Raw genomic sequence first — 12,146 nt, 5'->3', positions numbered from 1 at the left:
TCTAGTTGTTGAGTGCATAGTATATATCCATTAGATAAAACATGTTGAGTGTGTTTAAATCTTTTATAGTTTGTTTATTTTTGGTTTCCTTGAAATATAAACTTCTATGCTGCTGCTGCTGCTAAGTTGCTTCAGTCGTGTCCAACTCTGTGCGACCCCATGGACTGTAGCCTACCAGGCTCTGCCGTCCCTGGGATTCTCCAGGCAAGAGCACTGGAGTGGGTTGCCATTTCCTTCTCCAATGCATGAAAGTGAAAAGTGAAAGTGAAGTTGCTGAGTCTTGTCCGACTCTTAGCGACCCCATGGACTGCGGCCCACCAGGCTCCTCCGTCCATGGGATTTTCCAGGCAAGAGTGCTGGAGTGGGGTGCCATTGCCTTCTCCAAACTTCTATGGGAGAAATGTTAAAATTCTTTCAGTATAATATTGGATTTATCTGTTTCTCTTTACAGTTTAGTAGTATTTAGATGCATAAGTTTAGAATTATTTTAGTTCTTTACAACTACTAAGTCACTTCAGTCGTGTCTGACTCTGTGCGACCCCATAGACAGAAGCCCACCAGGCTCCCCCGTCCCTGGGATTCTCCAGGCAAGAGCACTGGAGTGGGTTGCCGTTTCCTTCTCCAATGCAGGAAAGTGAAAAGTGAAAGGGAAGTTGCTCAGTCATGTCTGACTCTTCCCGACCCCATGGACTTCAGCCTACCAGGCTCCTCTGTCCATGGGATTTTCCAGGCAAGAGTACTGGAGTGGGGTGCCATTGCCTTCTCCGTTAGTTCTCTAATGGCTTCAATTTATCATTATTATCTTTTTTCTAGTAAAACGTTTTTTGCTTGAATTCTTTTTTAATATTTAATTCTAGCTTTCTTTTTTAATATTTTATCTACATTTCCCTCATCTTTTTTACTTTCAGCTTTTCTTTATCTTTATGTGTCTTGAATAAAGTACATAACTGGATTTTTAAAATGCCTTCCAGTAATACCAAAAGTAAGAACAAAAATTATTTTTAAAAATGGCAAAAAAATACTCGGTCAAATTTAAAAGTTTTGCTCTTCAAAATACACCATTAAAAATACAGTAAGACAAGCCACAGATTGGTAGATAATATTTGTAAAACATGTATTTATTAAAGAATTATGGTCAGACTAGAAAATGAAGTCTTAAAACTCAATAAGAAGACAACCTAATTAAAATAATAGGCAAAAAATGGACAAGAATTAGTCATCAGGAAAATGCAAATTAAAACCACAATGAGATACAATTATATACTCACTCCTGCTGCTGCTAAGTCACTTCAGTCATGTCTGACTCTGTGCGACCCCATAGACGGCAGCCCACCAGGCTCCCCTGTCCCTGGGATTCTCCAGGCAAGAACACTGGAGTGGGTTGCCATTTCCTTCTCCAATGCATGAAAGTGAAAAGTGAAAGTGAAGTTGCTCAGTCGTGTGCGACTCTTCGAGACCCCATGGACTGCAGTCTACCAGGCTCCTCTGTCCATGGGATTTTCCAGGCAAGAGTACTGGAGTGGTGTGCCATTGCCTTCTCCGTATATACTCACTAGACTGGCTAAAATGAGAAAGACTGATAATTCCAAAGTTTGGTGAAAATAAGGAGAAACTGAAACCATCATACTTTGCTGGTGGTAATGTAATGTGATAAAGCTACTTTGGAAAACAGTTTTTAATAAAGATAAATATGTACTTACCAAATGATCCAGCACTCCTGCTCCTGGGACTCCACCCAAGAGTAATGGAAAGATATGTCCCCAGAAAGATATGTTTGTGAATGTTCATAGAAGCATTATTCATAGCAGCCCCAAAGTAGAAACTATCTACCTTCTCTTTAACCAATGAATGGGTAAACAAATGTGCTATATCCATATGGTAGGGTGGTACTCAGCAATGAAAGGGAATAAAGTACTTATACTATGTGGAAAAAATCTTAAAACTCTTATGCTAAGTGAAAGAGCCAGACATGTAAGACTATATATTGTATGGTTCCATTTATATGAAATGTTGGAAAAAGACAAAACTGTAGAGATAGAAAACAAATCATTGGCTGCTGAGGACTGGAGATGGGAGTGAGAATTGAGTGCAAGCAGGCCTAAGGGGTGTTTGGAAGTGGTAGTTTTCCAAAACTGAGTTGCAGAAATATTTTCATGACTCTATGCATTTAAAAACTCATAAAATGTAAAATGAATGAATTGTGACAAGTAAAGTAGTTGTTAATAAAACAAACATTTAAAAGAATGTGTTCATGGTTGTTGCATCTTTTTAACTGGAGCATTTAGTCCATTTACTCTTTTTGTAGTTATAGATATATTTGGATTTTTTTTCCTGTCATTTTATATTGTCAAATATATTTTATATATTTATTTCTTTTCCCCTTCCTTTCTTACTTTACTTTGGATTATTTTTACCTAATTCCTTATTTCTTCTTCTATTAACCTGGAAGTGATACCTTCTGCTGCTGCTGCTGCTAAGTCACTTCAGTCGTGTCCGACTCTTCACGACCCCATAGACAGCAGCCCACCAGGCTCCCCCGTCCCTGGGATTCTCCAGTCAAGAGTACTTTAATATAGTCACCCTAGAAATGTCAACATACACACTTGCAAGTCAAAGTCTAGAGTTAATAGCTTGCCCTTTTCTTGGACAATGCAAGGAATTTAGAATACATGAACTTTAATAACTTCCTGCTTATGTATATATAATACTAATGTGGCAATTTTAACCCCTCAAGACATTTTAATTGTTTTATACAGTTTAATATTATTTGACTGTCCACATATATGCTATGTTTTGGCTGTCCTACTTTATTACATCTCAGATTCTACATCCATGATATTAGTCTCAAAATTTTTTTTATAATGAAAGGTGATAGATTGTATTAAGAATACTGTTTTTAGAGTCAAACTGCTTTATTTTTTATACTTTTTAAAAAATAAAGCATAACTAGAGGGATACCCTGAACCACGCTCAGTGTCACACCTAGTCAGTGGCAGAAGCAGGATTTGAAACAATGAAGCCCTTATTTTAAACCCAATAGCATCTCCTCCATTGTGAAGTGCGGGAGTCCAGCTCCAGCAGCCAGGGAATGAGCCTGAAGGGATGGGCGGTGTCGGCGAGGAACAACACAGCCTCTCAGTTTTCTTGGACTGCATATTTATTTCAAGCTTAAGATTCTCTTTTATATTTTTACAAAAGCATTAGGTCAGAGGTTTGACATTTTCAGTTCCCCCTGACCCAGATTTGCTGTCTCCATAAATCATTGTTGCCCCTCAAAAGGAGTTCCTGCCTCAGCCATTCTCTTATCTACTTCTCATGTGTCCTTGTGAATACATTGTAACTCATGCTAATGTCTGGGCTCCATACCACATTCCTCAGTTTATTTCTTATCTTTCTAAATCTTGTTTGGCCCTAGTCTCCTGAGCTCACTTTCTCTAAAAAGGCTTCTAACCACTAATATCTCCAAAATTCCTAATCTCTATAAGCTATAGTAACATATGCTAACATTGCAACATTCCTTAAATCTTGAGCTTCTAACTATTTTAATTATTCCTAAGCCCTAAATTCGGCAAACTCCTCTGCCATAAATATTTCCCTCACAAATAGGTTTCAGATAGCAATGCCTCGCATGGCCTCAAGCTGCGGCCTACGTGCTCATCCTGGAACACTCTTCTGTAAAGGTCCTTGAACGAATGTCAATGATTAACTTTATAAATTATTCTCTGAGCACAGCTGCAGAAGGCTTTGTGCCTTCTCATGCTCCTCTCAAGAACAATAAGCACCTTAATATTCTTTTCAGTCAACTCAGCCGAGGAGAGGAAAAAACAGGTCAGAATCACAAGGCCTAACTCCTTCATCCTGGGTTCGTGCCTGCGGGACAAGGAGAGGGAGTTGGGGCCGTGCCTCCATTTTGTCAGTAAGGCCTAACGTGGCTCCCGACAGTGAAGGGATTCTTACAACCCATAGTCTAAGAAGTCTGTTGGTGGCACAACAGACCAGAGCCATCTTCACTGTCAGCAAGTTTTGTGTAGAAGTTCAAATCCCCCTCATACCTTGAGGTTCATAAAGGTTCATAAATAATTCCTCTGAAAAGTTTAAGCTAAGTACAGGTGACTTGAATTTCAGCCTTATGAATTTTTTTAAAATAAATTTCTCTGTGTTTCTTGCACATTTATTAGCTTGCCAAACTAGGTAACTGGAACTGTCTTGCAAAATTTACAGGACAAGACTGCTTCCATATATATCCAGTTCTGTGTTTGGGCTCTGAAGTACTGAAATGTGCTGCACTTATTCCCAGGACAGACCCTTGTTCTATAAAGCAGAGAATTGAATTTCCCCTGATACAAAGTCACCTGGATGTTGTCAAGCCATAGGAGAGATTGTATGATGGAATTGTTAAATGCTAGATAGATTTTGAAGCTATCTTTGGTGGAGAGGTTTCTTTCAGAAGTGTGGTTAGCACAGAGCAGTCTTCCAGGTCTTCTAGGTTTTCTACTATCTCTATAAGCCTTTCTACAGCGTGGTAGGACAGCGTCCTGCAGGAATTGGTTCTGAACTTTTCCTGTAGGTCCTTCTGGCTCAGAGGCTTCCTCCAGTGACCGTAGAAGGTATCTGAACGCTCTGTGAAGATGGATCCATCCTTGAGGGCAACACTCATCTCACAGTACAGTGTGTTGAAGTTTGGTAGGTTGTCTCGAGGGTGCTCCAGCTCCACCTTACCAAGCAGCTCTCTCACCTGTGGCCTGTTGATCTGGCGTTTGTGGAAGGCTGGGACAGTGATGACACCATCGAGCAGCATGGCACAGGCCACATACTGGAAGGAGTGGCGGGCTTCGTGCTCGGATTTGGGAAAGGGCCTGTTCACATACTGGACATCTGGAATTCGAAGCACAATTCTCTCAATGCGGTCAATGGGGAGTGGGCTTTTGTCTGTTACAAGGTGCCTTCTCATGGATGCAGCTGTGTCTGCCACCCAGTGGGTGGCCAAATGGGCAGGGAAACGCTTGAAGGCCACATCCTGCTTCTCCAGAAGCCAAGTGTGTGAATCTAGGTCTGGAAGGACTTTAGGAGAATAGTTGGTATAGAAGGCCCCAAACCCTGTCTCCAAATCCAAAACCCGTTTGTTTCCCTGGAGACCCAGCATTGCCAGGAAAGCAGCTTCTAGCCCATGCCTGGCAGCATTGCCCACGTGAAGTGGCTTGGTCTGAGTGGCAGCATTTGCCATGGGTGCCCCAGCATGAGAAACAGCAATAGCCAGGGCCTCTTGGCACTCTGTCACGCTGAGCCCAAGAAACTTAGATGCGGCGGCAGCACTCCCCAAGGTTCCCACCACCGAGGGGGGATGGAATCTGAAAAGCAAAAAAAACACAGAGGTGGAGACTTACAAACTTCAGCTGCCAGGGGGCAGTATAGTACAGTGGTCAGGAGCTGAGCTAATGGAGCCCTAAGGCCTACATTCAAATCTCAGCTCTTCCTCCTATTAGCTATGTGATCTTGGAAGTTATTCAACTTCTCTGTACCTGTTTTCTCTTACATAAAGTGGTCATCATCTCATCATAATAGTAAAACTCCCTTGTGAGTTTTGAATAAATTCCATTTCCATTTCCATTGAGTTTTTACAGTTACTTACAGAGGCTTTCAGCAATCAACAACTTTTGCCTTTTGGGCAATAACTGTAACAGTGAAAGTAAAGGAAAGTCACTATAATTACAACAGGGCTTGACCCATAGTAAATTATTTATAAATGGTACTGTTACAGTTGGGCTTCCCTGGTGGTTCAGCTGGTAAAGAATCTGCCTGTAATGTGGGAGACCTGGCTTTGATCTCTGGGTTGGGAAGATTCCCTGGAGAAGGGAAAGGCTACCCACTCCAGTATTCTGGCCTGGAGAATTCCATGGACTGTATAGTGAAGTGAAAGTAAAGAATTCCATGGACTGTAAAGTGGAGTGAAAGTTGCTCAGTCGTGTCTGACTCTTTGCAACTCTTTGAGCGACTTTCACTTCACTTTCACTGTTACAGTTATTGCCCCAAAGGCAAAAGTTGTTGATTGCTGAAAGCCTCTGTAAGTAACTGTGAAAACTCAATGGAAACTGTGAGCACTCACTCAATATTCTTATTTACTCCTCCCCCAGAAGGCTGGAACAAATGGCAAAATAAATATTAGATTGAACCATCTGATACAGTCAGCGTTGGACCATTTTTGATCTGTGGGTTGAATAGTCAGGTTTAGGGTATTCTGTCTGTTCTCATTCGTCTGAAGGACCCTAGAAATCCCAAAGTAGATTTCTGCTTTGAGATGAGCTGAGGGCTATCCAGAGTACCCATGAAGGCCAGCACGTCATGATCACCTTGGGGTGAGGGGATCCAGATCTGTTTATGGTCCTGGTTGCTCGTTGGCTCTCTAAACCCAGAGGAGACTTTTCACTAGCACTTCTGAGATCACACTTTTCTATATGGAATAAACAGTTTGATATTTGATTGAGTGGACTTAACTGCCAGCACTAATGACAACAGCTTCCACTGAGCCAACCTCTATATCAGAAAGCTCCACAGAGATGACAACGAACAGATGAAGGGCAATGTGGGTGCCTCAGGATGGGGCACACTTTCTCCATACCTCTTTGGTATGTCATAGGCTTCTTTGGAGAAACGCAGTAATCGACCTTGCACTTCAATACCAACATTGAAAGCCAGCAGCAGGTCAAGGCCAGAATACTTTGGACTTGGTGGCAGGGCTTCTGATAGAGCCATGAGGACAGGAAGGACAGCTCCAGAAGGGTGGGTGGCAGGGTGCCACGTGTCATCAAAATCCATTGAGTGGATCTGTGTGAATAGACACACAAACAACCAGAACCTAAATGTGTCTCCCTTCATGTGATGGCTTTTGGACCAGTCAGGGTTTATTTCAGTAATCACCTTTTTGATGTGACATTTTTAGATCTGATCCTCTGAAGGTTAAACCTATGAACTAGCTGGGATTCTTAATCACATGGGTGGGCACTAGATACGCTGTCCTCTGGCCAGATCAAGTGGGACCTTCCAGAGCAGCTAGTGAACCGCAAGGAGCTTGGGTCTTACTCAGCGGCCACCATTGGAAAGATCCATACCTTCCTTATAAACAAAGCTGTAGAATTAGGTAGCTTCTCCTCTCCCTCTTTGACCTTTCAGCAAGTCACATGAAGAGTTTAATGCCATTTATTCCATATCCGGCCATATTTTCTGAGCCCTTTTTATCATGAAATAATTTCAAATCTTTAAAGAAGTTGCAAGAACTCTTGAACCCAGATTATTAAGCTATATTTTTAGATCTTTATTTTCTGCTATAAGGTTTTATTCTTCCTCATCCCATCACTAGCTTTTTCCTTACATGAAATGGTAATAACCAGAAGTTCAATTTAAAATAGACTTTTGTCTCATTGTGGCTGGTGCCTTCCCCACAGCTTACTGGATGTTTATTTGTGGATGCACCATCAGATTTGATTTTTGATATTCTGAACTACTGTCCCCATAAACCATAAAAATATCTCAGAAATCCCAACAGGTTCACATCCAAATTATATCTTGTAGACTGCTCCTGACACACAGAAAAGGCATATAAATTGTCTGTCAGATGAGAAGTCCTGATTTTTGGTTCCGAAAAAAGAGACACCAGATGGTCATTGTTTCTATCTTGATAAATATCTGCTGATTGAATGAAAAGCTGGTTGCTAAATAGAAACTGATACTGGCCACAGCAGAAGGGATTAAGAAGGAATTGAGTCTGGATACTTAATTTAGAGTTGAGATAACTTAGGAACATTTTTATCAAAATATTTCCATCTTATTTCCTCTCCTTCACAATTTCAAAAAACATCAATTCACTGTGAAAACATGAAACTGAAATTACAACATAGGCGAGAGGACAGGACATGTCACCTCTCTGAACTTCAATGAACTCATCAGTAGGGTATGAAACCTGGGAAATTTCTGAGATATATTCTGGCTCTGAAATTATTCTGATTGTTGAACAGTAGAAAAATCATGGAAATCTCCTTACAGCCACACCGTTAACGAAAGCAGCATAGGTTGGTGGGAGCCTGAGTTCTGGCTGGCCCCAAACAGTGCTGGATACATTGGAACTATAGATCTGGAATGAAAGAATATCGATCAGTGATACAGGGTATGAACCAACATGCCAAGTCACCATTTCAATAGTTGTTCTTCATCTTTGGAGACACTACTTTATTACCCCTTATTGAGCCCTTTGTGCTAGATTGAAGCCCTAGTTATTGGATTTCTCTCTTCTTTGTAGAAGAAAAATACAACTTTCTCCATGGAAGGGAGAGGAGATGCTGTCACTCAATCCCAGACTGTGATCCCTAAGTGCACCAAGGAATGAAGTCTGAATTTACTCTTATTTACTTCTTGAAGATAAACACAAGGAAAAGGTAGACTGGTCGTCTCTATCAAGTGTATTCTTTGGTGGGTGGGTGCACATCTCCCATGTAAACACCTGCAGGCTGGTCCAGGCTTTTCTCCAGAAAATCTTCAAGTCTTTGCAAGAACAAATGGCTCGGGGCGGGTGCTACGGCCACCAAGACTCTCAGGTAAAACTGTGCTTTCAGTTATAATAGTAATCAGCTTGAGATATTGCTAGCCTTAAGATTAAGACTGGCCTTAAGACAGTGACTTAGTAAAGGACGTGTATGTATATTAAGACTCAGGTAATATAAAGCATAGATGTACATATGTGAGAGTTGAACCATAAAGAAGTTCAACTGAACACTGAAGAATTGATGCCTTCAAATTCTCATGCTGGAGAAGACTTTTGGGAATCCCTTGGACAGCAAGGAGATCAAACCAGTCAATGCTAAAGGAAATAAAGCCTGAATGTTCATTGGAAGAACTGATGCTGAAACTGAAGCTCCAGTACTTGGGCCACCTGATGCGAAGAGCTGATTCATTGGTAAAGACCCAGTTGCTGGGAAAGACAGAGGGCAGGGGGAGAAGGGGGCAATAGAGGATGAGATGGCTGATGGCATCATTGACTCAATGGACTTGAGTTTGAACAAACTCTGGCAGTGAAGCCCAAGGAAGCCTGGCGTGCTGCAGTCCACGGGGTCGCAAAGAGTTGGACACGACTGAGTGACTGAACAGCAACAACAAATACAGCATAGAAAAGCATAAAACTGTAAACCACCATGCTGTATTCAGCAGGGGCTCTCTCTAAAATGAAGAGTAGAGCAGTAGAACACAAATGCATGTCCCTGGATACATCTCACAAACAGGTGTGTATGTACACCTGGTTTCAGTTCTAAAGTAGACATGGAGCTTCTTACTTTACTGTATCCACTGGTTTTGTGAAACACTTCTGTGCTGGTTCCCAGGAGCCCCACTCCCAGAGCATCCAGAACCATCCTCTTGCTCCGCTGAATGACACGATCTGTGAGGTGTCCCACCTTCAAGCCGTGGATCACTTTGGCAAAGCCTTCTGTGACAGACTTTAAAGGCAAGAGTGTTAGAGCAGAGCTACAATTACTCTGTATTCACACACTTCCTTTCTACATGAGAACTTAAGGTACTTCTGCATAAAGAGTGTGCTCCATTACAGGAAACCCAGTTGGTCAAATTAAGTTCAGATCCTAAAAAGTGACGTGTAGTGAACACATGTATGAGGCAGAGGGATGTGGAAATGGAAGATGGCCAGTTTCTGTTCTCAGTAGAGTTGAGGACACAGAGTAGCAAGCAGATAATGGCCACAGAGCGTGGTGGGCTTTGGTGGAGGCAGGAAGAGACTAAGAAGGGGAGGAGAGGAGGGAAATCTGGCCCATCAAGTGAGCATGCCTGGCCGTGGAGTAGGGCCCAGGGACTTCCCTGATGGTCCAATGGTTAAGACTTCACCTTCTAATACAGGGGGTGTGGGTTTGATCCTTGGTCGGAGGGCTAAGATCCCACATACCTTGGGGCCAGAAAACCAAAACATGAAACAGAAGCAATATTGTAACAAATTCAGAAAAGGAAATGGTCCACAGAAAAAATAAAAAACTTAAAAAAAGAAAGAAAGATAGTAGGGAACCCCAGCAGACCCCCTGACAAGTCCTGAGCACCACCCCATGTGCCAAAGAATAAATGATCTCTTTGTGGCCCCTGAGGAAGGGAACACTAGGAAACAAATGGGCAACTGCTCAGCCGTCTTTCACCTTGGGCTGTCTATTTCTAAAATATCTTTCTGGTCTTGATTTTTCTCCTGGCATTTACATCTGTTCTTAGTAAAGATGCTATGACTAATGCATAAATTATGGTAAAATAAAGAACTCAGGTTCAATCCCTAGATGGGGAAGATCCCCTGGAGGAGGGCATGGAAACCCCACTCCAGTATTCTTGCCTGAAAAGTCCCATGGACAGAGGAGCCTGGTGGGCTACAGTCCATAGGGTTGCAAAGAGTTGGACATTACTGAAGTGACTTAACACACACTCATGCACTTAGTTAATAAATATTTCATGAGATCTTGCTATGTGTCCGCCCTGTGCTAAGCACTCTAGCACCAAGATATTTGGTGCTTGGTGTGCTAAGCACCAAACCAAGATATTATGGTTCCTACCACAAAAATACTTATCTTCTCCAGGGGACTAAGGACAGTAGACAGATAATTTGAAAAGCAGTATGGCAACATCATAATGGATAATTGCTAAACTAGAAGGTTAAAATTCCATGAACTTAAACTGATTCATTTCTTCCTATTTTTTTTAATCAGAGAATTACATCTATTCTTGGCAAAACATCGATGAAAAACAAAATGCATTTAATTAGACCAACCAGAGGCTATGCGAAACATTGAAATGACATTTTAAAGGTAGAAGCAGGTAACTCTTCAAAGGAGAGGAACTGAGAAAGCTGAGAAGAAAAGGAAAGCTAGAAAAACCAGTTTAAATAAGCCCCATAAAAGGAAACAATACCTGGAGCATCATGTTGTTCTGAAGAGGAGGCTTGTCTCAGGGTGAATTGGGGAGCAATTTGGTTGCCAGTGACTGTCTTTATACCTCTCTCTTCTCTCAAACCCATTCTCTTTCATTTTTTTTCTAACTTGAAAATTTCCACTATTTCAACACCTCCCAGCTACAATCACTTCAACTTCCTCTTTAATGAGTTGTTTAACTTACAGTAAACTAACTAAATAAACCTAGAAGGTACAGTAGCAATGATCAAATGAGTCCTCACAGATATCAGAAAAGTACATCGATGGCAAAACAAGGCATCTTGTGCCTAGATGCTATCCGTCACAATCAGAAAAACAGTCACACTCTTTTATGTAGGCATTCTAAATTTTGTCCTGGGGAAGTAGACGTGGATTTTTGGAAGAGATCAGCAAAAAAATAAAAGTCATAAACTAACTTACAATATTGTAATGAAAATTGAAAAAAAATTAAATGTCCCCCAAGTGTGACTTGATTTGAAGAGAAAAAGTTAAAATTTTACATAACCTCCTTCTCCTTCTGCCTCTGTAACTCAGCTTGCCCCTTGCAAAATCTAGATCATGTAGGTCACATAGTCTCAGAAAGTGGGGACTCGCAATACTAGGAACTGGAGTTTATCTCACTCACTCTTGTCCTGCTCTTTGCAATCGCTCAGCCCCTGCAAACCTGCTTAATCATGCCTGTTTGTGTAAAGGTCAGGCATCCTCCTCCCCATCTTGACCACTGTTCCCATGCTCGTGAAACCCCTTAGTTTTAACCAGCCTATTAACAGCTAGTGTTGCCCACTACAGTCTGTTTATAAAAACGCTGTAAACCCTTTGTTTGGGGCTTAGAGCTTGGAGTGTTAACTCCTCTGGGCCCGCTGGTGTAATAAACCTGAGTTCTTCAACTCTCCAAATGTGGTGCTTGGTTTCTCGAGTACTAGTTTCTGCAACAGGTTAAGTGAAATATGGCATGTACAGCATTTAAGGAGTACTTTCATTTTCCCCTTCCATTTCACCTCTGCTAGTCACCATTGTCAGGGACAAATATGCCTTCCAGAAGTTTCCGGTAGTTTGAGATTAAGAAACTAGAAGAGCATTGAGTGTTTATCACAATTATTCTCAGATGTTCCCTCATTTGCTCCTGAGCTGCATTTTTCAGTATATGCACATCACTGGCTCCTGGTCCTCTGCCTGGTTTCTGGGATCTAC

General features: G+C 41.6%; 1 protein-coding gene across 4 annotated transcripts; it reads right to left on the bottom strand.

The window, feature by feature from the left end:
- Positions 1-3,139: 3,139 nt before the first annotated feature.
- ACOD1 (aconitate decarboxylase 1) lies at positions 3,140-11,149 on the bottom strand. 4 transcript variants are annotated; one of them, XM_061435127.1, is made up of 5 exons: positions 10,936-11,126; positions 9,318-9,479; positions 8,036-8,125; positions 6,617-6,822; positions 3,140-5,348 (listed from the first exon to the last, which is right to left on the bottom strand). In XM_061435127.1, the coding sequence occupies exons 1-5, from the start codon at positions 10,945-10,947 to the stop codon at positions 4,403-4,405; spliced, it is 1,416 nt and encodes a 471-aa protein (XP_061291111.1). In that variant the 5' UTR covers positions 10,948-11,126; the 3' UTR covers positions 3,140-4,402. The 4 variants fall into 4 exon arrangements, with proteins under 4 accessions (XP_061291111.1, XP_061291112.1, XP_061291113.1 ...); XM_061435128.1 differs by lacking the exon at positions 8,036-8,125 and having other exon boundaries at positions 10,936-11,149; XM_061435129.1 differs by lacking the exon at positions 9,318-9,479 and having other exon boundaries at positions 10,936-11,129.
- Between the last annotated feature and the right edge of the window lie 997 nt (positions 11,150-12,146).

This window comes from Bos javanicus, chromosome 12 (assembly GCF_032452875.1).
Source record: "Bos javanicus breed banteng chromosome 12, ARS-OSU_banteng_1.0, whole genome shotgun sequence".
In the NCBI taxonomy this organism is placed as follows: Eukaryota; Metazoa; Chordata; class Mammalia; order Artiodactyla; family Bovidae; genus Bos; species Bos javanicus.
This window is presented reverse-complemented; position numbering and strand designations above follow the sequence as displayed.

Coding starts and splice junctions, on each gene's coding strand:
- ACOD1 (XM_061435127.1), bottom strand. Junction 8,126..9,317: donor AAACCAGTGGATACAGTAAA/GTAAGAAGCTCC, acceptor CTTTCATTCCAG/ATCTATAGTTCCAATGTATC. Junction 6,823..8,035: donor CTTTCGTTAACGGTGTGGCT/GTAAGGAGATTT, acceptor CTATTCACACAG/ATCCACTCAATGGATTTTGA.